A 26,531-nucleotide genomic window follows, 5' to 3' on the forward strand; every position below is an offset into this window, starting at 1 on the left:
ATATATATATATATATATATATATATATATATATATATATATATATATATATATATATATATAAAAATAAATCAACTAATGGAAAATCTTTTTTTTCCACGGCAGTCCAATCAAGTGAGCGGAGGCGGGACATAAACAGTTGAAGGTCTTGAGTAGGCTTAACCAATGGGAGAGTCAAAGATATGCCCCTTGTTATGCAGGTGTCCAATCATAAGTGAGCAGAGGCAGTACATACACCGATGAAGGTATGCTGTATTTCAGTTGAAGATCTTGTGAGTTTAACCAATGAGAAAGTCAAATATCTGCCCTGGCTTTGCAGCTGTCCAATCATTAGTGAGCAGAGGCAGGACGTAAATATGCTAGGGTGTGCGGTAGAGGTCTTCACGGGTCTACCCTGACCCGTACCGAACAGGTTTTCGGTTCCAAAATTGTCACGCAACACTCGGGTCGGGTCTAACTGTTTACTCAGTTATATACAGACTGTGGATTATTATTTAAGAGGCTGTCTTTGGTACTAGAAGTCATTGTTTATAATTCCCCCAGTAGCACATGACCTGGCTTGTTTTTTTCTCTGCTTGCAATACCATTTAAATACAACACCATTCAGCACTGTACTGTGAATGTTGTTTTCCAGTACTGTAACTTAAAAGTATAAATTTAATGTAGTTTGGAAATTACATTTTCATATAAAAAGCTTTTTACTTTCAGTGACTTTTTCTGGTATAGTTGTGTTTGTGAGCTATAGATTACAGATACACACACACACACACACACACATATATGAGGCACTCGATTAATATTTTTTGATCTGTTCATTAATGGGCATTAGTTGATTGGGTAGATTAATCAGTGCACATTTTTAATAAAGGTAAGGATCTTACAGCAGCTGTCCTGCACAGTACAGGTAATACCATTACAGCTTCGTACCTCGCTTCCTGTACTTCTGCTTTATACATTATACAATGTGTTTGTGTAAAAGATACACAGATAAAGACATTATCTGAAAATCAAATGAACTGAAGTACGATCTCGTAAATGCGTCATTTTATTACAAACTTAACACAAAAGCAAATGGAATTGATGTAAAATTTGTGTTTTGCAAAATTTGCTTTCCTTCTTTGTCCACAATAACAACAAATGATTCCCACACTGCAGGCTTACATTTTTTTCAGTGAGATTTTGTTCAAGTTTTTCTTTATAAACAAATCCATGAATCTGACTTTTAAGGCTGATCTCGAAACCCCTTCGACATGGATCCTGTGTCTGTAATAAAATGACTGTGGCAGAGCAAAGCTCTGCCCTTTTAAATTGGCAGGGATGGGGTTAACTTCCCCTGCCTGCCTGGGTTTATTATGTTCAGGTGGCTGGGGTTGATTAGTTGATTAGGTTGATTAACGATCAATCAGCGCCCAGCCACCTGATATAAAAGGAGGCCTCAGCTTCTCATTTGGGGAGAGGGAGCTGAGGAAGCAGGTTGGTTTTTTTGGTTGTGTAGAAAACTTGAATCCAGTGAAGGCATTGCCCAGCCTGGAAACTGTTATTTTTGTGAGTTTTTTTTGCTTTATTTGTGTTTGAGTATTTGTTATTTTGCCCGTGTGCACTTTATTTTTGTTTATTTATAATAAAATAGTTATTTTTTTGAACTGCAGTCTGTCTCTGGGCCTCTATCCACTCGCCAGCCTGCCACATTGACGCATTTACGAGATCGTACTTCAGTTAATTTGATTTTAATAAAATATTAATCGAGTGACAGGCCTCATATATGTTTGTGTGTGTATCTGTAATATATAGCTCACAAACAAAACTATACCAGAAAGTCACTGAAAGTAAAAAGAAAGAAAATGTAATTTCCAAACTACATTAAATTTATACTTTTAAGTTACAGTACTGGAAAACAACATTCACAGTACAGTGCTGAATGGTGTTGTATTTAAATGGTATTGCAAGCAGAGAAAAAAACACATTATAACAAAAGCAGCTAACCTACTGCTTGCAACACTGAAACCTACAGAAAAAACAAACAAACAGTACTATACAATATAAAGTGTGAGTAGCACTTCTGCTACGAGCAGTGCTGTTGGCTGGCCTTTGCTCTTTACTTTATCAAGTGCAATATCAGTAACAATACTCTAATGAAGCTTTTAACTTTGTTCAGTTAGTAAAAAAAAAATAAAAAAATCTGGAAACCTTAATAAAGCAACAAACAAAAATGTGAGTAGGCTGCTTCCACAGTTCAGCAGTTCCTGACGAGGGCATTCCCGCCACTTCCTGTTTGTTTAACCCAGGCGCGTGGCACGAGCAATATAGTGCGAGTGTAACAAAACATTACAGTCGGAAAACACGGCTGACAGTTATATGCAGTATTTTATAATAAAATCAATTTATTGTAAAAGAGCTGCCAGAAGGGCATTCAGATTGAGAGTGTTGCAGAAGTGTTAATAGGGGTAATTACTGCATGCTGACAGAGGCCCTTATCTGGTTCCTTTTCAGCTGCCTAGCTGTCATTCAGCTTGTGACACACCAGGGATCATTCTCTCTCTCTCTGTCTCTCTCTCTGTCTCTCTCTCTCTCTCTCTCTCTCTCTCTCTCTCTCTCTCTCTCTCTCTCTCTCTCTCTCTCTCTCTCTCTCTCTCTCTCATACGCTGTTGCTCGACTCCAAATTAATGTGGCTTTCAAAACAAGCTCTCCCAGAATAGTTTGCTCTCTCACTCTCACTTCGCTGTGGCTACATGTAGAAAAAAATGCTGCTTTCTCACTTCTGTAAGACCACATTTCAATCTGTCCCTAACAACGGCCACAAGACCACCTGCTCCTAATAATGCCACCATTGTGCCACCCTCCCTCTCAGTCCCTCAGCTCCCAACTCTGAACAATACAACACCTTCCTTCTCCCTCCCTCAGTTCTAATCCCAGTCAGTTAGCTTTCACCGCTGAGTCTACCTCCCTCCCAGTCCTTCAGCTAAAATGACTAAGCCAGCCTCCCTCCCCAGCCTCTCACAGCTCTCTAGACTAGACCAGCACTAGCTCTGACTCACGGAGACTGCTCCAGCATGCAGAACTCCCACCAGCTCTAAATTAAAAAAAGCAAGCGATACAGCTTGAAACCGTTGCTGCAGGAAGGTGTCTGCTGCAGAGGAGCCAGAGAGCTGTGCTGTCTGGTTGGGCTTGTGTGTTTTTGTGTCTGTAATGCTGAGCAGAGGAGAGGCCAGACTTCCAGATTGCCAGCCTGCTGCAACCAAACACTCTCCACAAAGGTTTGTTCACTGTGGGGGGGCAGGTGGGGGGGGGGGGGGGGGGGGGGGTCCAGTATCTGGATGGGGATGCTGCTGTCTGTGAGATCGAGGTGTGTTGACACTATGGCACTTTGTCCGCCTGCTTGGAGCTTGTTGATTTGTGTTACTGAGTTGGTCTGATGAATTGTGTGTAGGGGCATGGGGTTGGCTTTACAAAGGGGAGAGATCCTTACAATTTTTATTAATTCCTGATTTTCTCCCAATTTTGGAACAAAAGGCCAATTATTATTCAACCTGGCTCCCGCTGCAACCCCTACACTAACTTGGGAGAGACAAAGACGAGCACACCTGTCCTCCAAAATTAGTGATGTCAGCCATCTGCTTTTTTCGGTCTGAAACCCACCATTGTGTGCTGCCCCCTGGGAATTTCCATCCACGGTCGGTAGTGGTATAGCTTGGATTCGAGCCGGCGATCTCCAAGCTATAGGGCGCATCCTGCACTCTGTGCGCAGTGCCTTTACTGGATGCAAAACTCTGAGGCTTGAGATCCGTATTGTGTATTTCCACAAACTAATTTCACACTGTGCAATGTAATGTGTTAAATACCCATCAGGTGGTATAAGTATATATCATTATCAGTTGTGTATAGTTGGGGGGGAGAGAGAAGTTGACATGAATGTAAAAACTATTTGAAAACTGTATAGGGCATTAGATCTTTAATGCTGGACCTTGTTATTCAAGCATAGTTTCTGTAAGCTATCTGTAAAGCACTCCAAACTAAATAAACACCTGGATGAATGCCCTTAGAGTACATACAAAGAAAGTACTCCATGTTCAGTATACCCACACTCGTCTCTGCATTCAAAACCATCTTCTCCACTGCCTTGGTTGGAAATGTTATTATGTAGACCAGTGAACCTCACCTCTTTTGTGACCTAGTTGAGGCCTGTCATCAGTAGCCCCGCCCCCCTGTAGTTCCAGTGATAGAGTTGTAAAACTGTAGACAAGTGTTTTGTCTGATTATTTCATCAGTGTATAGTGTAGAGATAGTATCTTCTTGCGTTGAATTGCTCTTGCAGTGTAGGTGACTTCATTCAGTCATAAATTGTGATCTAAAAGCTACCCTTCACCAGTGACGCACCTCAGAGATATTTACTGTTTGAAGTTATGTGTTACTATGCCTGCATTGTAATGTTATCCGTGTGCTTGGAGGCAGATCTCCAGTACTATGCAGTCATGCAAACTAGGACTACATATTTCCTTCAGAGAAAAAAAAAAGTCTGGGCACAGTAATGCTGTACACAGAGGCTAATGCGCCCCCCAGGGCTGCCAGTTATAGATTTGCAGTGGAACGTTTCATTAACAGAGAACTAATCCTAACACTTGGTTAATATAGAACATGAAACACAGGCTTGCGGGTTGGAGAATGATGACCTACAAGGAAAGCCAGTCGTGCTTATGTATTTAAAGGCTTGACCAATTCCAGTAGCTGGAGTTCCAGTAGCTGGAGTTTCTGTGTGAACGTCATCTGACATTACATGCAAGAAACGTTTTGCTGGTTTTGTAGATAAATAGACAGACAAACATATAATAAATGGGGAGCGGGGGTTATGATATATTAGTGCCATGCTCCTGGGTGAGTTTGATCTCTGAGTAAAGGCGGAGGGAGGGGGGGGTGGGGGGTGTTCTATTTTCAGTTCAAATATTATTTGGAAGTTGACCTGTAATAGCCTTTGCCAGCCAGGTAATTTCTTGAGTGGTTGAGCTTCAGGAACATAGTTTGTTGTCACAGGGTGCTGTTCTCTCCACTGCCTGGTCCCTGTCCAGGTGCAGTGTGAAGAGTGGAAGCCTGCACGCAACACTTCAGCTCACCAAGCTTTTCATCTGTCTTCTTGTTTAATTAGTGAAGGAGCCAGTGGCTTTCTACCGAACTAACGTTTTGTTTAGAGTTAAGGATCAGGGGCAGTATCATGGTTTCGAGATGGAATACAAGGCCTAGATGTGTGGCCTAGATGTGAGAACCGAATACAGTGTTGTTTAATAGTGAGATTAGCGGGAGTGGTGCTTGAGCTGAGGGACTGATTAGCAGTGTGGCCCAGTAGTGGGAAAGGGCTTGGACGCTACAACTCTTGTGGTTTGAGCTGAAGGACTGTTAGCCAAGTGTGGCCTGGTGGTTAAAGCTGAGCACAGAGGTTGAAGCTGATGTAAGAGTGCTCTGTAACCTAGTGGTTAGAGCTGATGTAAGAATGCTCTGTAGCGTAGTGGTTAGAGCTGATGTAAGAATGCTGTGTAGCCTAGTGGTTAGAGCGTTTGGAACTGTTGGTCAGTGTGGCCTAGTGGTTAGAGTGGGGAACTGGGAGGTGGTGTGGCCTGTTGGAGTCTAATCTCTGCACTCTGCGACGATACAACTGCCCAGTGCAAAGGAGACATCACCTTCACCCAGGACCATTCTAACAAACAATCGTGTAAACTATAGAGTAAAGAACACAGGTTTCGGTACAAAATCTGAATCTCTGTGTCCAAAGTGTGTATGGCTGCTGCTGTCTTCCCTAGTGAAAACATGTTTCACCCCTCTCTCTCTCTCTCACTCAATAAACAGGTTCTTTCATTGGAATGCCTTCAGTATTATGAGGATCGTGAGCACCTCCCAACACCCATGTACTGCAGGTTTCATCCAGACTCTCCTGATTCTGAGGGGGTGTGTGTGGATATTGCTCAGCCCACGCAGCTCTGCAGTACCTGAGTGATGCTCTTCCACAGGTGAGGGAGCCCAAACATGTGCATTGTGTCTGTGTTTTGTTTATTACCTCAGTTTAACCTCAGGTATATTACTGCTCTGAATTATGTACAGTGCTGTGAAAAAGTATTTGCCCCCTGTCTGATTTTCTGCATTTTTGCACATTTTTCACATTGAATTTGGTCAGATCTTTTTGTGGGTTGTAGTAGTATATAGAGGGGGTCTGAGAGATAAAATGACACCAAAATTTGGTGCGTCTTTCATTTGTTTGGTGTGCAAGGTAATCAAAAATGCAATCTTCAGGTGTGAAAAAGCTATTGCCCCTCTAGTTAACTCAACCCAATTAAAGAGATAATTAGAGTCAGCTGTTTGAATACTTTGGCTAACAATCAGGCCTGATTTGGACCAGCTCTGCCCAGTATAAATCTGACTAACTTTGGCACTTACCATTAGAGTGAAGTTGTCAGCACACAAGTTCTAAGAGGCACATCATACCACGATCAAAAGAAATTCCTGAAGACCTCAAGCAAGGCGGAAACCACTGCTCACTAAGAAGAACGTGAATGCTTGTCTCAAGTTTGCCAAAAAGTACCTGGATGATCCTCAAGAGTTCTGGAACAATGTTCTATAGACAGATGAGTCAAAAGTGGAACTTTTTGGCCAACATGGGCCCTGTTATGTCTGGTGAAAACCAAACAATGCATTTCACAGAAAGAACCTCATACCAACGGTCAAGCATGGTGGTGGTAGTGTCATGATTTGGGGATGCTATGCTGCATCAGGACCTGGATGACTTGCCATCATTGAAGGAACCATGAATTCTGCTTTGTATCAGAGAATTCTACAGGAGAATGTCAGGCCATCCATCCATGAGCTGAAGCTGAAGCGCAGCTGGGTCATGCAGAAGACAATGATTCGAAACACACGAGCAAGTCTACATCAAAATGGTCAAAGAACAAGAAATTGAAAGTTTCGGAATGGCCTAGTCAAAGTCAAGACCTAAACACCATTGAGATGTTGTGGCAGGACCTGAAACGAGCAGTTTATGCTCGAAAACCCACAAGTGTCACTGAGTTGAAGCAGTTCTGCATGAAGGAGTAGGCCAAAATTCCTCCACGACTCTGTGAGAGACTGATCAATAACTACAGGAAGCGTTTGGTTGCAGTTATTGCTGCTAATGGTGTCGTATCCAGGTATTGAGTCTAAGGGGGCAATTACTTTTTCACACAGGGGCATTGGGTGTTGCATAACTTTCTTTAATAAATAAATGAAATAAGTATCAACACTTTGTTATTCAGGGTCCTTTTTATCTAATATTTTGGTTGAAGATCTGATAACATTCAGGGTGAAAAATATGCAGAAATGCAGAAAATCAGACAGGGGTCAGATACTTTTTTACAGCACTGTAGTAGTGTCCAGGTTTATGGAGGGTTACGGGATCCATACACAGGATTGCAGAATACTTTTATTATTGAGACACTGGGGAACATACATAATACTTATAGCCGTACAGATTAGCCAACATACTTGCACTATAATGAATGCACTTGCACTATAATGAATCCAAGTAATAGATTTTCAGAACAGTTTTCTGGAGATAGAGCTCTACACTTTGTTATCCTGCTCCACCTCTCACTTTCTTTCTGTCTTTCTTTCTTTCTCTCTCTCCACCATCAGCTCACATATGCTACTCTTTAGAGGAATTGAACAGACCCTGTCATTTTGTAACTCAGAAATTAAAAAATAAAATTATTTGTTACTGCATTATAAGGTACCAGCCTTAAATGTCAAAAACACCTAGATTTTTGGCATTTAAGAGTTACATAGACAAACAGAGTTCGTGTGCAAAAAATGTATTTCTTAACTTCCTCAAACATTGCCACGGAAACAAAAACAAAACTGGATCTGAGCATACGTCTTTAAAAACAAAAAGCTATGTCACTTCACTTGACTGCAATTATCACCATAGCAACACAAAACAAAACAGCTGGAAGACACACTTCTAACAGCATTGGCAGTTAGAATGAGCTGGAGTTGGAATGAGTGTAAATTGCTCCATGGATTCATTATAACTTGATTATTCCTGCTACCGATTGTATAATCTCAGTGCTGTCTTTGCATTTTGTGAGGACATTCATTAAGTATCCCTATGAGTTGCTGTCAGTTTTTTTTTTTTTTCCCCCCCATTGCTTTTATTCTTCATAAACCCTTTTGAAATGCTGGCTTCATATTTTCAGTGTTGTGGAAACTCCTAATCTCTTTGAACTGTGACCTAATATGGCTGCTATGTTGTGGTCATTTCAATTTTTGGTTTCCAGATGATAGACGTGACCAACTGTCTTTTTGAGATACTAGCTTCATACCCTGTACACTGCTGTATTCTCTGATTCTCAGGATGGTTAGGGTGTTTAGCTTTGACATTAACCAGAAGACCATTTCAAACACTGTGAAACAAGCTACATAAGAATAAGTTTGTTCCAGATTCGTCTTAGCTATACAGCATATTCACTATTAATAGTGAAATTGGGTTAATTGGTCAAATACTCCGCCAGTGCATACACCTTGAATGTACAGTCAGACTTCACAGTGACAACAATTTAAGATCACTCAAATACTAGATTCCAATGACAAACATTTCAATTAGAAGTCTTTTTCAATGTCAGAGTTGAAGAAATCGGTTAGGGATTGTTTGCCATATGTTGGAGAGTATCATAAATCGGGGAGTAAGGAGGCCTGTCTTGACTATGAACAGTACAAAGTAAAGTGTTCCTATATCTCTGTTGATTTCAACACTAAAGACAGTATTAGTGCTCATTGAAGTGTGGCAAGTTAAAGTGTTTCTGAATATATATGATGCTGTTTTCACTTTGGAAAACATAAAAATAATATCTGTGCTGTCGGGAACCTCGACCTAAAGCTGCTCGATTGCCCTTTGTATTTTAAGCATTGCCGGTCTCGTGTGTTGCTGATTCACATCTCACCACTCCGCCCCTGCCCGGGATGCTGTTCGTGGCTTCAAGGGGACTCAGTGGTGGCTGTGGAGATGGATGCACCATGCTCGTTCCAGGCTCTAGGGGGCAGGAGAGAGGCAGAGCGAGTCAAGGAGGGGAGCGGAGGAGACGAGTGGTATGCCTTTTATTGTAAACCATATGTAGAGCTTATTGAAGCCTTGAACTCTTATAGTACCTGTTTAGGCTATTTTAACTGAACAAAACCCCAGTGCCCAGATTTTGGTTTGTAAAAAAAACAAAAAAAACTATCTTGTCACAGAACTAGTAAGGTGTGTGTAGGAGCTTTTAAATGTAACCTTTTTTGTCATGAATACACCTACAATTGAAGTCAGGTCTTTAGTAAAAATCCCTTGTATCCTGGATACAAAACTAACAGAACTACAGAAGATAAATCTTTAATAATACAAACGGGAGTCGTATCTGGGTTTCAGATGACACCAATTACCACTGCAGCAGTATCCAGGTAAAGAAAGGGTTAAGTGCCTGAGTTACCAACCTCAGTCTTTGAACCTTCAGGGTTTTTAGTTTTCATTTAGAAAATGCTGGTGTAAATTTAGAACTGGGGTAAGTTATTTGTAAATGTGGCCCTTTGTGTTTTATGGAAAGACTGGAGAATCAGCAGTGTACAAAAATGTCAGACAGCTAATAAGACTCAAGGTTGATATAAATGAGTAGCCGTAGTTATATTTGTAGCTGTAGTTGTTGTAGTAGTACCAGTAGCATTAGTATTGTTATGTTTGAGGAAGAACGTCTTTAAGTTTACTATTGAGAAGTGTCACTGACTCATGAGTTTATTTATTTATATGGTGACTGCTTGTTGAAAATAAAATTGCAGGATGTTCTGACTAATGAAGCATCTTCTTTCCTGTGTTCTGGTGAGTCAGTGGCTGAGATGTCTGCACATTACTACATTGCATTCCAGAATTAAATCTGATCCTGTTCTTTTTGTCTGTTGCAGATGAAGTGCTGCTGCGCTCCCAACAGCAAAAGGTTTCAGCTGTGTTGATGAAAGGAGTGACTCAAGCTACCACTTGGGCAGGAAAAGAAAAAAAAGTTTTTTTTTCTCTACTTTCTTTTGCACTTTAAATATTTATATGTTATTTCAATTGACTTTATGTGGTGCACAAAACTGAAGAAACAATGAGACACATCCATGTGGAAATTGCACAGAAAGAACCATCTGCGGACCAGCCTCCTCAAGAGGGGGATCTTCCCCAGCCGAACATCCAAACAGGGGGCCTGGACTCCAGCCCGGGCCAGGGCCTCATCCGGCCCTTCAGCGAGAACGAGATAAAGCTGCAGAAGGCCTACCAGCTGTCCATCTTCTCACAGCTGTCCGGCTTCACCGAGAGTGTGGGGCAGAGGGCTGGCAAACACATCACGAAGAGGGGACCGTCTGAGAGCCCTACCCATTCGGACAACAAGCGGGTCCACTTGGCCCAGTCCGACGAGGAGCTAGAGGATGAGATGGGGCCCTCGGACCAGCTGGTGGACGAGAAGCCCCTGTTGTGTGGCTCCGGCCAGCACTTCTCTCACGCAGGGATGCGTGTGATTGAGCACAAGGACTACATCTCTCCTGCCAAAGACCTTGCCTGGAGCGCAGGGATGGGGAGGACTGTAACTGTCCAAGAAACCGGCATTCTACCGATGGTGCAATCCAGACAGATCAAGTCAATGGCAGAACCCAACGACGCCAGGACTGCTGGCATGTGGGAACTTGCCAATGGAGAAATGTCTTGTGGCCAAACCTCTGGCAACACCGAGCACGAGGACTTCAGAAAACGCTGTGAGTCAAGCGATGACGTTCCGGCTCCTTATCGAGAGACTGAGGACAGGAGGTCAAGGACTTTAGATCTGGAGCTGAGGTCTCCAGAGACGGCTCGACCGCAGGCTTCCTCCAGTAACGGGCTGGCCTCCTCGGAGAAGACCCCATGCGTGGCCAAGCAGTCTGGCCTCAGCCCGGCCCCTGGTGGCAGTGGCTGTGCCGTCAAGAGGAAGCTCCTGGTGTCCAGTGACATGGCAGAATCCTGCTCCGAGGACGAGGGCCCTTCCACCTCCAAGAAGAGTCGCACCCCGCTGTCCCACGCCATCACCGTGTCCTGCCGCAGCACCGACGCCAAAGCAGCTCCCTTCTGGAACCACCTGCTCCCGTTGGCCCGGGACAGGCCCAAGGTACAAACCTTCCTCTCCCAAATTGTTTGGAATGCATTTAGAGTGTTTTTGTGTTGGTGGTTGTCATTTGTGGCTCTTCTAGTATATTCTGGTCCAGGACTTTGTTCCAGCCATTCCCTAGCTTTACAATTCAACATTCCAGAGCCTTATTCCCACCTAGTTTTTTCATTGAATCTAAGTGTTAAATTAAACAATTAAGGATCTGGATTTAACTGAAAGAGTCACAAGTGGCTGCCACTATTCTCAGTGATCTGGTTGTAATGCAGATGGAGGTGCACATGTCAGTTTTTTGGATTGAGATCTTGACACCCAGGCAAAGGTCTTTTGGGTTGATTTAACATTCCAACTGAAGAAACAGCTGTTAAAATGTATTTCAATTTCTGCTTCTTCAGTCTTTGTGGAGAGCTGTCCTAAGCACAAATTAAAGCAGCTGTTTCTTCTGTTGTTTCATTGGATTGGATAATTGGCCCAGTCAGCACCATTGACCCTCACCTTTGAGTCATCACCTGCTTGCTGTGGAGAGAGCAATTTAAAATGGGTTTGTAAAGCTCTAGAAACAACCAGTCATATGACATGCAGAAAAATCTGAACTTCAGCAACGTGTTCCATAGCTGCAATTGTACTGCTAATGAGCTCTGTGCAACGGTCGGTCATTCGTTCATTCATTCATTCGTTCTTTCTTCCTAGATGGTTTAGTGGATTAGTATGTCATGTGAACCCGCGTGGTCTCTGGGTCAATTGAAGCTCAGTTTGGTAAACTCATTTGCAATCATATTTAATGGTTTCTGAGTGATGTGAGTTCAGTAGGTCGCTGCACAGGTACGTGCTCCAGAATCACTTTTGATTATAGGAGTAGCAGCTTGAACTGCAGTGATTGATGCAGCACTTGATATGTGGATAAAATGTAATTTTGCAAGAACTGGAAGCACTAAAATCATAAGCACTAAAAAGATAATTACACATTGAAAAGAAAAATAAATAATACATTTATACATTCCACCAAACCCCTCCACAGAAAAGCAAGGACGAACTGTAAAGATCCTGGCAGTAGAAGCACTCAGTTTAAATCCTACCAGGGGTGGCATTCTAATTGTTTTATTTTTCCCTTTTTGAAACGCGTGCAAGCTCCACAGCACCCCACCCCCACCCCACCTCTTTACACTTGTACTAAAGAAGGACTGATCTGTTCCCGAAACCCAGGCCACTCACAGAATGATAACCATGGACTGCTTCAATAGAGTCCAGAACAAAAGAGAAAAAAAAGCTTCCCAGAAAACAATGAAGTGAATGAAGCTAGGACAGAATGGGCTCTTTTGTGCCCGTGTGTGCAGGCAGGCAGGCCAGGCAGGCAGGACATGGAGGCAGGCCAGGCAGGCAGGACAGGCAGGCAGGCCGCCAGGCAGGCCCCGTCCGTCCGTCCGGCGGTGCGCCCGCCCCGCCCGCCGCCCGTCCGTCCGTCCCGTCCGTCCGCCCGCCCGCCCGTCCGGTCCGTAAGGTCCCGTACCGTCCGGCCGTAACCAGGCATGCCAGGCAGGCAGGCAGGCCAGCCAGGCAGGCAAGCAGGCCAGGGAGGCAATTCCAGCTAGCGAGGCACAGCCTTGCAGTGTGTGCACTAAAACCCAGACAGGCTTCCTACAGTACTCTTCACACCAGTTCTGCATCCCATTGCAGTTCATTGCAGGGGGTGAGAGTTTGGAATGAGTTACGTAGTCATGTTGTTTCTACTGAATCATTGGGATCCTTTTGACAGAATTGAGATCAGTCAGGTACTGGGAACCGGACAAATACTGATGAGCTGAGTGGCCTCTTCTCATTCGGAAATGTACTTGCATGTAGGCCTACATATTATGTGTAAGTTGATGCATCTGTGCATAATGTTTGTAGCTCACATATTTGTTACTGTTTTGAAAACCGTTCCTCCAGTTTTATTGACATTTTGAGAAGCTCATGGTGACCTACTCGGCGTTATTTCTGTAATTTAATGACCTAATGCAGGCTGTATCTTCAGAACAGCTTGCCCATATTGGTTGGAACTTTACTTGGTTGGAACTATACTTTTACACAGTACTTTCCCTGCTTGGCTGAAATATTAAGAATATATCTTGAGAAACCGTTTTTGATAAAAAAAAAAATTAAAAATTATTAAAAATTATTTTCTAGGGGAATTTTGTTACAATGCTATTTTACATGTAGCTGACGTTGACGGAGTTAACCCTGTCAGTGTCTTTTTATATCTGTAGTAGGGTGTGTATTCTTGACATGTCTTTGGTTTGGTTGGTTTATATGCCTTAATGTGATCCAGTACAGAATAAGCTTGGTGCCCTGATCCAGTTTGGGTTTCAGCTTTGGTTCTTTTTCACTTTTTTTTTTTTTTTTTTTTTTTTTGCTGTACAAGCAGTTATGTTGCATCTGACTAAAAGAATGCCTGTTTTCGTAGTAGAAAGTGCAGTGCACCCCTGGAATAAAGCCCATTCACACCCACATTGTTACACGGCCTACAGCATTCCTGTACACATGCTGCACTTTCCAGCCCCATGTTAAAACATATTATATTGTCTTCCAGAAAAAACTAAATGGATGAGCGATGCTAAGCTGGCACAGGAAAGTTTAAAAGGCAGTTGGTTGATCTGTAGCATTGGGGGGTGGTGAGAGAGAGCATGCCCTGGTCTGAGTCTCTCGGGACGAGGGGGGAGTCTCACTGTGTGCTCGAGCGGCTGGTGTGGCATGCTGACCAGGGGGTGCAGGGGAGTTCAAGTCCCTGCTCTCATGATGAACAGTCTGAGCGTGCTCCATGCTTACCACTTAGGAAACAGGCTGCTTTTACCTGTAAGTATGTTTGTACGGCTGCTGGCCAGTGGAATTTACAACTGTGGAAGTCTAGGGGAGAAGTGGTTCAAATTCAAAATCTCATTTATGGATTTCTCACCTGGAATTGTATTTCCTGATACAGAAAAAAATCATTGACTCCCAGAGACAGCTAGGATGTACTTGCTCACTATGGGTTTTATTTGAAGCTACATACTGCACATTGTCATGTAATCTATTTGAGAGTAAATTTGGTCTATGAGCTGCCTAATTACAGAGCAGATTGATTGCTTAATTGATTTCCTAAATCAGTTTAGGCTAATTTTCAGTTAATATTATTGAGTATATTTATACCATCACAAAATCTTAATACTTTATTCATATGTTCTGTCTCAGTTAATTTAGTTTTCTAGCTTAACACTGTTTTAATTAATGGGAACTGTGTTGCTCTGCCCTGCATCGCTGTATAGAAAAGAAAGGAAAAAAAGCAAGACGGTACTCAGTATTTCATTTTGAAGGCAAGGCCATGACTGGTAAAAGGTTAATATTTCTAGTTTATGTGTTAAGATTTTCAGAATGTCCTAAATGTGTTGCGTCGTGTGTCTTCTGTGTGCTGACTGACTCTGAAGCCTGTTCTCACACACTGTGTATTCTCACCTCTTACAGTGTTCTGCAGATTGCAGCAGTGTGGGCAGACGACTGAAAGGTGGACTTCGGCTGAAATCGTGAGTTTTCATTTTAATTTGGATCTTCTCAGTGTACCGAAGTCAGAGAGGTGGAAGACAGAAAAAAAATATTGACCGTTGGCAACAGCAGGCACAGTAGTTGTAGTGTGTAGTGTTTATGTCAGGACATTTTAGGCTGTATTTGTCTAAGCCCTTTGTTTTTAGTTTTTCTGCAGGAATTCTAAAAACAAATAAAAACTTTACCCTTCTTATGAACCATTACCATTACATGTATGGATTATTTATTTCTGGCATGGTATTTTTTTCTTTCCTTCTTAAACAATTATGCTGATGATGATATACAGGAAAGTGCTTTGAGAATCTTAGTTTCTGTAAGGACAGAATACTCCCAAGAAAAGCCTACAACACATTCAGAACTGAATGATTTTAGCCCCTCTCCCCCACTCTCTTTAAGTACTGGTTTTGCATCTCTCACTCTGAGCTGCGGTGGTGCACACTGGTGGGCTGTGCTCTCTGTCTCCGTGTTGCACATTCCTAATTCCCAACCGCTGTGTCTCTCTCTCCCCTTCCTCAGGAGGCAGCTCCGCAGCTCCCGTCGGGGGGAGTCGAGCCAGGCTCCCCGCTCCAGCTGGCCCTCCGCCTCCATCAGCCGCTCCCTGCTGGGGAACTTTGAGGTACCGTACGCCTGTCTGTCTGCAAACCATGTCTGTGTGTAATGTATATATACAGTGGCTTGCAAAAGTATTCAGACCCCTGACCAAGTCTGTCATATTACCGAAATACAAATGGTACATTGAAATTTCGTTATGTTTGATATTTTATTTTTTTAAACACTGAAACTCAGAATCAATTATTGTAAGGTGACATTGATTTTATGATGGGAAATATTTTTAAGAAAAATAAAAAACTGAAATGTCTTGCTTGCATAAGTATTCAACCCCTGTGCTGTGGAAGCTCCCAGTTTGCACCGATGAAAGAAATTGCCCTAACGAGGACACAATTACGTTACCATTGGCCTCCACCTGTGAACCATTAAAGTTGCTGTCACATTTTCTGGATAGGAAAACCCCACTGTTGAAGGATCATTGGTAAGGCTGTGAATCTGAAGGAAAATGAAGACCAAAGAGCATTCTACAGAAGTTAGAGATAAAGTAATACAAATGCATAGATTAAGCAAAGGGTACAAAATAATATCCAAGTTTTTGGATATCCCGGGGAGCACAGTTGGATCAATAATCAGAAAGTGGAAGCTGCATCACACCACCCAGGCACTGCCAAGAAAAGGCCGTCCCTCAAAACTCAGCACTCCAACAAGAAGGAGACTTGTGAGAGAAACCACAGAGAGGCCAACAATCACTTTGAAGGAGCTACAGAGTTCAGTGGCTGGGAGTGGAGTAATGGTGCACCAGTCAACCGTATCAAGAGCTCTGCATAACACTGGCCTGTATGGGAGGGTGGCAAGAAAGAAGCCGTTACTCAAAAAGTACCATCTGAAAGCACGTCTGGAGTTTGGCAGAAAGCATGAGAGTGACCCAGCTGCGATGTGGGAAAAGGTTTTATGGTCAGATGAGACCAAGATAGAGCTTTCTGGCCAAAACTCAAAGCGCTATGTGTGGCGCAAACCTAACACTGCCCATGCCACAAGATACACCATCCCTACAGTGAAGTATGGTGGTGGTAGCATCATGCTGTGGGGATGCTTCTCATCAGCAGGGACTGGGCATCTTGTTATAATTGAAGGAAGAATGGATGGAGCAAAATACAGGAGAATCTGCTTCAGTCCGCTAAAAAACTGATGCTTTGGAGGAAATTCACCTTTCAGCAGGGCAATGATCCCAAGCACAAGGCCAAAGCAACATTGGAGTGGCTCAAGAACAAAAAGGTGAATGTCCTACAGTGGCCCAGGCAAAGTCCTGATCTCAATCCCATTTAGAATCTGTGGCACTATTTGAAAATTGAGGTCCACAAGCGTCTTCCAACCAACCTGAACAACCTGGAGCAAATCTGCCAAGAAGAATGGGCCAAAATCACTCAGATACTGTGTGCAAAGCTGGTACATACTTACCCCAAAAGACTTAAAGCTATTATTGCAGCGAAAGGTGGCTCTACCAAATATTAATGTGTGGGGGTTGAATACTTATGCAAGCAAGATATTTCAGTTTTTTTATTTTTCTTAAAAATATTTCCCAACATAAAACCAATGTCACTTTACAATAATTGATTTTGAGTTTCAGTGTTTTAAAACAAAATATCGAACAGAACGGAATTTCAGTGTACCATTTGTAATTCAGTAATAGATGAGAATTGATCAGGGGTCTGAATACTTTTGCAAGCCAGCGTTTGTGTGTGTGTGTGTGTGTGTGTGTGTGTGTGTAATCATTATTTAAGTGATCAGAAGCAGTCAGATTGATGAATCTGGGCCTTGCTGAATAAATTGTACCTCCCCTTTAGTTTCATGCACAGCTCTTAATGCTAACACAGATTTAAGAAAGACATTGATGATATGGTAAGTGTTGTCAGAGCAAAGCAGATCTAGCAGAGGCATAATTACTTGAATTCATGGTAGTTCTGAAAACCCAAGACTAGGTTAAGGACTCGTGCGAGTTTGAGACCTGTTATTATATTGTGGGTAGCATTATTATTTAATAAATGTCATGAGTGGCTCATGGTTCATGTACAGTGGTGCTGGAGAATAGCTGCAAGGTAGGGTTTCACTGAATGGGTTGTAATAAATGCCATGCTACTGAAGCTGTGTCCTTATTGATTAGAATAGACTTGTATGAATATAAATACACCATAAATCTTAATTTCAGCTTCCACAGTCCTGCGTTCAGTGCTTGGAGTGTGCCTGGGTGATTTACCTTATGAATTCCACTAATCTAGCTACTGTAGAGGTCTGGTCAGAATCCAAAACACACTTGAAAAGTATTTTCAGATCAGTTTTGAAAAGAAAAGCAGCTTCTGGAAACTGAAGGGTGGGTTCATTTAATAAAATAAAGGCCCACTTTCCATTTCCTTGTTCTGTAGCTACATTCAATCACATTTTCCACATATGTTCTCAAAGGCTTGTCAGACAGGGATTTTGTAATTTCTTAAACCACGAAGGGGATAGAAGTGAGGCACCTGTCCATACATACGTTTGCATATGTGTCGAGAGAGAGAGAGAGAGAGAGAGAGAGAGAGAGAGAGAGAGAGAGAGAGAGAGAGAAGACTTGCTCACAACATTATTTAGGGCAAGTTATTTAGAGAATTCGAATCTGTAAGGAGTTTGTGTCTATCTTGCTTATTTTACTTACTGTGTATCTAGAGTTGTTTTAAATGTATTTTTTAGCTAACCGCTTAACCAACTGCTCTCAGTTTTTATCACAATACTGTTGTAAAAAAAAGGCAAATAAAAGAAAAAAAAGGAAGAGAAGTCATGGGCTGCTTCTTTTCATGTCCAGATAAGTGTAGTTTATTGAAGATGTTCTGAGTTGCAAAGTTACAACCAGACATCTTAAAGGTTACATGGTGACAACAGTTTGCAGGAATCCTCTTTCCAAGCACGGATCAGAGCAATACAAAGAACATTTCAGTATTCTCAGTTTAAATGCAGTCTCTCAATGACATCATTATTTTTCCTTAAACCAATCAGAAAAAGACACAAATCTCTGATCACTTGGTGGATTGTCCATTTGTCTTAACCCTGCTTCAAAGCATCTGGTTCAATCCCGTTTCTCTTTGAAGTAGCCAGTTTTTATAACCCTCATAAAATCCACTGTCATTTCCTAAGAAAACCTGTTTTATTTCCAGTTTGTACTGTAAGTAGGAATTTAACCAGAATCTGGCTTAATCTTTAACCCATTCTGTGAGTTGTATTCTAAGACTAATCATTTATATCGAAATAAAATGTTCCAACAACCACAATTTAGAGCGAGTGTCAGATTGTTGTATGGTCACTAATTGGGTCTGTTAAGGTCACAGTGATCTCCTTTTTCATGATCCCGATGGCATGAATAATCATTTTTACATCATTGTTGGGGGATGTATGTTCCTGAAATACATGTTGCTATTGTAGGGAAGTGTGCTGAGCATGTCCTTCCCTTGACTGGACGTTTGACTGAGTGGAGCCGTACGTCAGGGCAGTAACGCAGCTCTGTGTTGCTCCTGAGCGTTGGTGGAGTGTGTGTGCTCACGGTCTGGTTGCTGTTGTTTCGATTGCAGGAGTCGATGCTGAAGGGCCGCTTTGCCCCATCGGGCCGGATCGAGGGATTCACTGCAGAGATTGGTGCCAGCGGCTCCTATTGCCCACAGCACGCCACCCTGCCTGTGGAGGTCACCTACTACGACATCTCTGAGCACAGCGCTCCCTCCCCCTTCCTGGTAATATTGCACTGCCACGGTCGCTGGGACAAGAACAACAATCAATTAACGTGATATTATTGGAAATGTGTTTATTCCTGATTATTTCATACTGAAAATGTATGTAAAAAGTAATAAGTATAGAGCATTTTCTGGTGCTTTGTGTACCAGGATGTTTTGTTCCTCTGTCTTCTAAATCAAGAGATGCTAGTGTAACAGGGCAGGGTGTGAACTGGTGACCCCACATGCCGCAAGCTAGCGTCTTAACCGCTATGCAAAAAACCGGGCTCGTCTATATTCATGGTTTTAGAGCTTTTAATGTCACCAACAGGACAAAATCCATAATGGCAGTGTCTCACTTAACACTGCCCATTATACTAGAGGGGTGCTAAGTGCTGTGTAATTGGTTTTGTTTGGGTTAAAACATGATTAAAGGTAATCATGATTGTGGTGATGACGTTTAGCCGGTAATGGATTTTTGGTGTTTCTTGTTGTGTCTCGTTTCATTCTACAGTTCTTTATTAAAGAAAATCAGTGAGTTAGTTTAGGTCGATTTAAGATCGAAGATGGCTGCCCTGTACTGTCAGCTGTTTTTAAAGCAGAGGTGCAGTGCATTTTTCAGGTTGGAATACTTCTCTTTCACTGTAGCAGTGCTGCATTTGCCCAACAGGTGCCAGTGTTGAAAAAGGTTTCTCTGAAGAGTTTTGTTTGCATCTTGTTTAGGGCGTGATCCACCTGGAGCCTTTGGGAAAGAAGGGATACAGCGTTCCCAAAGCAGGAACCATCCAAGTGGTGAGTCTGGGAATGCTATTCAATTACATTGAATCTTTTTAACTCTTTTATTTTTTTTTTCAGGTTTCCATTTTGTGAGCCATTCTTTGTATCTGCAGCAACATGTCTGTATTGTGAAATATACTATATTATTGCTAGTTAAATATGAGTTAGTTGAAGTTCTATATTTAAAGTATGTCAGTGTTCATTTACTTAGTTAAACTGTGCACAGTGATGTCCAATATTCAGTCATATTCAATTCAGTTGGTTCCAAGGGTCCATCACATATGTGAAAATATCATATTTCATTGTAATTGCTTTATTAACGTCAGAGCATTATAAATTAACAATGTAAGATACAGCAGTGTGTCTAAAACACCAAAGTACAGTATACTATACAAAGACAATCAGTGAAAATTATTGCAAAACAAAGCACAGAGTTGAATAAAGTATATTACCCATTTTAAATCAACTGTATATTAAGGAAATCCATCTGTCGAGACCCCTTGAATCTCAACAAGTCTGGCTGTATTGCCTGGTTCAGTATATCCCAGGATGTCCTTGTTTATTGGATGACTTCATCTTGATTCTCAGTTGTTTTTTTTTCCTTAAGTTTAAGTTCTTTTAACACATACAGAAACAATAAAACCACAGTTCACTTCTGATATGTGTGTTTTTATATTTATAAATATATATAAAATTATTCTCATTGTTGTAAAGAATGAGTGTTTGATTCATGCTGCCTGTTATCTTTAACAGTAACTCTCTCCCCTCTCTCCTCTGTCTTTCTCTCTCTCTCTCTCTTCTCTCTTTCTCTCTCTCTCGCAGACCTTATTCAACCCCAATAAAACTGTGGTGAAGATGTTCCTGGTGACGTACAGCTTCGGGGACATGCCAGTGAACCACGTGACCTTCCTGCGGCACCGCATCTTTCTGGTGCCCGTGGAGGAGGGGGAGGAGCAGGGGGGCACCCCCACCCGGAGGAGGATACTCTGCTACCTGATTCACCTCAGGTAACCGTGGCGACCACCGAGGCTCGGGCTGCTCTCCTCACTATACTAGTTGATTGTGAATGGTAGATCTTCCTATTACACATAGCTCAAAGTGTAAGTACATTTTAACAATGCTTACGCAGTATTTAACATATGTATTTGAAAAGCCATAGTCAGTAAGACTATTACAGAATTAAAAGTTAATTTCTCCTTAACCTGAATTTGATAAAACACTTTGCGCATTTAAGTCCAGGAAATGATTCAAGATATGTGATGTGAATGTAGGTCAGGATGAGTTTGTTAGCAATTTAATTGGCACTTTTTTGATTATTAACTGTTAAAGACTAGCTTATAAACATACAAAAAAATGTGTTAAAGGTTAGTTATAATTGAGCAACTTATTCATAATGTTTCTTCATTTATATACTGGGTGTGTTTCTGTCTTCAGTTTTCGCAGTGGCTAAGGAAACTCAGTGTTTTGTTGATATTAAGAAAATATCAGCTCACCAATTATCTGAAGAGAATTTAAGTGTGGCTATTTACTATAGTAAAATAGTTTTCAAACCGTGGTTAAAACACTAGTTTACTGCAGTATACTGTAGTATGGCAGATGGTGGCAGTGCCATGCCCAGTCCATTGCATCTTATATCTAAATACTCTTCTGTTGCACTCCTGACTTCTGTTGGTGTTTTTTAATCCAAGCAAACTGAAAGAGACTGACAATACCTCAATCTTGTTTTTCAGATTCCAGAGCTCAAAGTCTGGGAAGATCTATTTGCACAACGATATCCGGCTGCTGTTCTCCCGAAAATCTATCGAGGTGGACACGGGGATCCCCTACGAGTTGAAATCTTTCACAGAAATGCCAAGAAACCCCAAGTACTCTCCTAGGGTATGAACACAGGATAGTTTCACTGCCTTCTGGAAGGACAATACAGAGAGAGGAACAATTCAAGCGAAAAATGAAAAAAACTTAATGCAAACAAAACTGTAAGGAACTTGAAACTCAAAACTGTTTCTGAATCCAGTGTTAACATGCATGCCTTGTAACAAGCCTCTGTGTTCTCTTGTAGTGCGGTTTACATTTTATAGCACTGATCTTCAACCTTTCTGAACCCAGGGACCATACACCCATACTGTGGATCAACAAGAGAGCTGAAGCCAGCAAACCGTGCTTTAAAAAACAAACAAACACTCACTGTTCATAATAGTTCAGAAAGCTCCCTCTTGGAATGCCCTTGTTAAATAGGACCTGGCATCTTTGGGGACCACACATCTTGGCATACACTCCGTCACATGTTGTGCATAGTTCACAGAAGGGAGGAGTTCGCTTTTCTCACTGGAAAACATGCACCAGTGGTTGAGGAAATGATCATCTGCTCAGCTAATCTCTCAATTCCCAACTGGATGAACGTCCAGTGACTTTCTATATACCACACCAGCGGTTTGGATGTTTTAGACTCAAGGAGTTGTGACACCCACTTCATCACTTGATTTGAGTTGTTTTCCTTACAGTCCTGCCAAAAGAAGCTATTATTTTGTTGCGTAAGCTATCTGAAGGGGATTTCTGTTATTATGCAGAGTAGTATGATGTCCAGTATTTTGGATGCGATACAAGAGTTAAACACCTTGCTGCTGTTAAAGAAAGCTACAGCCACTGTTCATGCTCGGGGCCTCCACCTCAAGGGGAATGAATGTTCAATGACGTATGAGCAGTGAGTGAACATAAAAACAGATGACTGTTTGGGTATGGTCCTGGAAAAGTGCCACCCGTGTAGGCCACATGAAAATCAATTTGAAACTAAAAATACCTTTAAAAAAGCTGCTATAACAGAGACCCGCTGGGGCAAAATTCACCCATCAGGCATTAATCCCCTGACTCCCTTAGCTTTGGGAGTGGGGTAGCACTGCAGGTGCTCCAGTCTCACCCTTATATATACAACTAGGCAATGGGGATAGCGGACGTACGTGATTGGGATGTAGTTTTAAAAAAATACTCCTGAAATCAGAGTTGCTACAGAAGCGTTCTCGATCCTGGAAACTCCTGTGCTGTCACTGTGCACATCCCTGGTGTTGGTGGTTCATCCAGTCTGGGGGCCACCAGTCTGTCCATTGGGGAGGTTGGTTGGAGAATACTATGTTAGAGCATTCTGAAAACAAAAAAAGAGTTGTATTTAATTTATTTGCAGATGTCTTACAGCAATATTGTGTGCATATTGAAGGTGTGATTTTAAAACCTGACAGTTGTTCATGTCTGCCAGGTATGTACAGTACACGAAGGCTGCTCTGTGCCGAGCCACATTTTCTTGAGAGATTTTTGGTTTTGGGGGGTGGGGAGGGGTGGAGAACTGGACTTGCCAGTAACACAGATCACACAATAATTAAAAATGTTGCAGATGTGATGTTATCAAAAAATGTTTTTAGGTTACTTACAATTTATAAGACATCACAACTTCTGATGCCTACTAAACACAGCCCTCAATAGCCCAAGCATAGTAAAACTGTGGATTCTAAAGAAAATGCAGGGGGGTTGACAAAAAAAAAAAAGAAAAAACCCATGATGAAAAGGGTGTCTACCATGGGTAGCCAGGACAACACTCATGCACTCAAAAGCTAGTGATGCAATCTTAGGGGCGTACAGTAAGTTGGCTTTGTTGCATGATTGCAAGTTTGTTTTACACAAACCCAAACTGTAAGAAAAGGTAGCCAACGGTTCAGAACCAAGCCCAGTCATATACATTGTGCAATGCAAATTTTCCATCTTGTTTAAAAAGACAAACTCTGATTGTAATCACGTATCAGCTTGTGAAACTCAAGTGCAGCTTATCAGGGCCTTTACAAGCGCAATAAACCCATAAAGACTGTTTGTGACAGCGCTTTGGCATTCTGGTGTTTATACTGGTCAGGTATAATGCAGGCACACTTCCCCACAGAGCTCCCCAATGCATCTCAATCTGGACTTGTCTGACTGACTGCTAAGAGATGTTTTCCTGATGTGGGACTTTAGTCCGTTTTAAGGCTGCAGGTTGCACAAAGCTAATTTAACTTGCAGTTAGGTTTCCAGAGGTGAGAAGCTTTAGCATTAGCTTCCCCGGTCATATTTTGGAGGGTGGGTATCTGCTTTAATTGTTGTACCTACCAAAGCTGGTGAAGCATTAAAATGATGGCAGGGATAATGTAAAAAAAAAAAAAAAAAAAAAAGTTGCTTTCAGGTTTATTCGGCCAAGAGTATTTTAGTAGTGAGAAACTAGATTTTTTTTTTAATCTTGTTATTTAAATATAATTTTACAGTTTAAGTCTATATTTAAGATAAAAGTAGATTGTACTTTGGTTTTAAAATTGGATTTTGATAAGGCTGGAAACTAACCAGAGGATATTTTATTATTTATTTTTAGCAATATGGTTTATTTGTAGTAAGAGCATGTGTTGGTTTGAGGAAAGGTCTCGTAGCAGTTCATCAGAGGTGCACACCACATCTTTTAATGTGCTTAGTTGTACACTACATTTAGTATTCAATTTAAGTAAAGGTTTTGCAGTTGCTGATTGACACAATGAGTAAAAAGGTTGTACCATTTCTTACACGTCAGTTAGGAGCTGTTCCAAGATGCTCTGCAGTACAGTAGAGTTCACTGGGGTACAAAGGATCCCTGACTTTGAACAACAGAAGTAGTTAACGAAGTGAAAAATAACAATTTCTTCTTTGGAAGGTCACTGAAAGAGTGGACAATTACAGTAACATTTCTGAGAATAGGCAGTGTTTAAAAAAAGACATTGCAAGATAATAACAGATTCATATTGCATTAGCTGGATAAACAAGTTAAATTTAAGTTTTGCTAAAATGATTTTACTTGTTTCTTTTATTATTATATTCTACAGGTGGATGGGTATTATTATATTCTACAGTTATGGATCAAAATAAAGGGACAGTGTGACAGTCTATTTGGGGTCCATCCATGGAGTTTCAGGGATCTTATAAAACAACCATGTGACTCAATAACAAAACCAGTTTGGCGACAAAGTGGGTGTGAAAATCATTGCGTGAGAAGAAAGGAACAAAGCTATGGAAGATGGTAGAGCAGAGAAGTTTAAAATTAGGTCAGTTCATCGGGTTTGGCATAGGGGAAAAAACTGCCTCCATTGCTCTGATGGAAATCAGGAAATTCAGTGAAGCAGCATAGAAAGTGGCATCCATATAGTTTGTGAATGTGGAAGGTGTTGCATTTAGCCAGGTGTCGTAATGGTGTCGTAAAGCAACAATGACGGTGGTATGGTTAAAAAAAAAAAAAAAAAAAAAAAAAAAAAAACAATCGAGCAGAAAGTTTCTTTGGCAAGCCTTATAAGTAGAAACCCAATGGAATGTGAAGTCTTTCACCTCTGGGTAGTGGAATAATTTTCCTTCACAGGCCATCGAAAGTCAGTTCCAGTGGCTTTTGTTCACTCAGAGCTGACACCTGCACTTGCAGACTCACAAAAAGAGGTGTAGGACTAGGCGAGCATGTTGTCACAAGGGGGGCACACTGTGGGGAGGCGTGCGCTGTGACTTACTGTAAAGCACAACTAATACTTTCAAGCCTGGTTAGTAGTAACTAAATTCGAAAATTATCATTGTAGATTTATAAACACCTGGGTTTGTCTGTGGGCCCTGAAGTCTCCCAGCAATAAGGGTTAGATTCTGTCGACAGTGTGTGGTATGTGTTACTGTGCCATGGGTTCCTTGAGTTCACACCTATGCCAAGACGTGTTAGCTGTAGCTGGTCTCTCTGTAAATAAAAAATAAATAAAAAAAAATGTTGTCAATGTGTAGTTTTATGTTTGTGAAGAACACGAAAGAGGAAAGCAAATATTTTCATACAGTTTCTTGACGTGTCTTGAGCCTGACGAGGGCTGTATGAGGTAAGCTGATGTCGCTTAATACCTGACTGGGAATTTCTTCTGATACTTGGTGAATAGTGCTCTATGCAAGTCTTTCACTTGTAACCTTCACAACCTCACGGTCCTCATGATTACAGCTTAAGAAAAGGACAGCACAGTCTTAAAGGTTTTTGGGGAAAAGTCACACTTTTAACAAAGCACTAGATAATTGCCACACTTCCATCCATGTTATGAAAAGGATTTGAAATCAGCCCCATTTATTTCCATTATGGCAATATATATTATATAGAGGTAACGCACATTTTCTTCACAAAAAATAAACATTTGAAAAAATATAAATACATTTACACAGATTTAGTAAAATAAAGTCACAAAAGGTGGAGCAGGTATTAATGTATCATTTATTAATGTTAACCTGAGACTCCTGGAGAGGTCAGTGTGGCACTTATCTCCATTGTAAACAGAAAAGAAACTGAATCTTTTCAGTAACCGCCAGTTTGTTGCAGAGGTCTCTCTGTGAATCCCGATGTTTAAACACTTGTTTCATGTAAGATAATGCAAGAGGAACTAACAGGTTGCTGGATGTTTACGTCATATCCCTGCAAACCCTCTGCGCTCAGCTCCGAGTCTCCTGCTGCAAAAATATCTGAGAAAGGAAAAGCACAGCCGACTGTTAGTATTGCTATCAATCTAGCCATCCTTCTGTCTATATCTGACTGTTAGTATTGCTATCAATCTAGCCATTCTTCTGTCTATATCTGACTGTTAGTATTGCTATCAATCTAGCCATCCTTCTGTCTATATCTGACTGTTAGTATTGCTATCAATCTAGCCATCCTTCTGTCTATATCTGACTGTTAGTATTGCTATCAATCTAGCCATCCTTCTGTCTATATCTGACTGTTAGTATT

General features: G+C 41.5%; 1 protein-coding gene across 6 annotated transcripts in view; it reads left to right on the top strand.

Moving 5' to 3' along the window:
- LOC121311657 (protein FAM214B-like) overlaps positions 1-26,289 on the top strand; it is a 50,738-nt gene extending 24,449 nt beyond the window's left edge. For all 6 annotated transcript variants that reach the window (XM_041244000.1, XM_041243985.1, XM_041244133.1 and 3 more), the window contains 9 exons: positions 5,833-5,993; positions 8,915-9,096; positions 9,940-11,153; positions 14,625-14,683; positions 15,219-15,318; positions 18,848-19,006; positions 19,709-19,777; positions 20,585-20,769; positions 21,493-26,289. In XM_041244000.1, coding sequence (XP_041099934.1) covers positions 10,122-11,153; positions 14,625-14,683; positions 15,219-15,318; positions 18,848-19,006; positions 19,709-19,777; positions 20,585-20,769; positions 21,493-21,646 — 1,758 coding nt within the window. In that variant the 5' untranslated portion in view covers positions 5,833-5,993; positions 8,915-9,096; positions 9,940-10,121 and the 3' untranslated portion in view covers positions 21,647-26,289. The remainder of the gene's footprint in view (positions 1-5,832; positions 5,994-8,914; positions 9,097-9,939; positions 11,154-14,624; positions 14,684-15,218; positions 15,319-18,847; positions 19,007-19,708; positions 19,778-20,584; positions 20,770-21,492) is intronic.
- Positions 26,290-26,531: the final 242 nt, after the last annotated feature.

Source organism: Polyodon spathula, chromosome 1 (assembly GCF_017654505.1).
Source record: "Polyodon spathula isolate WHYD16114869_AA chromosome 1, ASM1765450v1, whole genome shotgun sequence".
NCBI lineage: Eukaryota > Metazoa > Chordata > Actinopteri > Acipenseriformes > Polyodontidae > Polyodon > Polyodon spathula.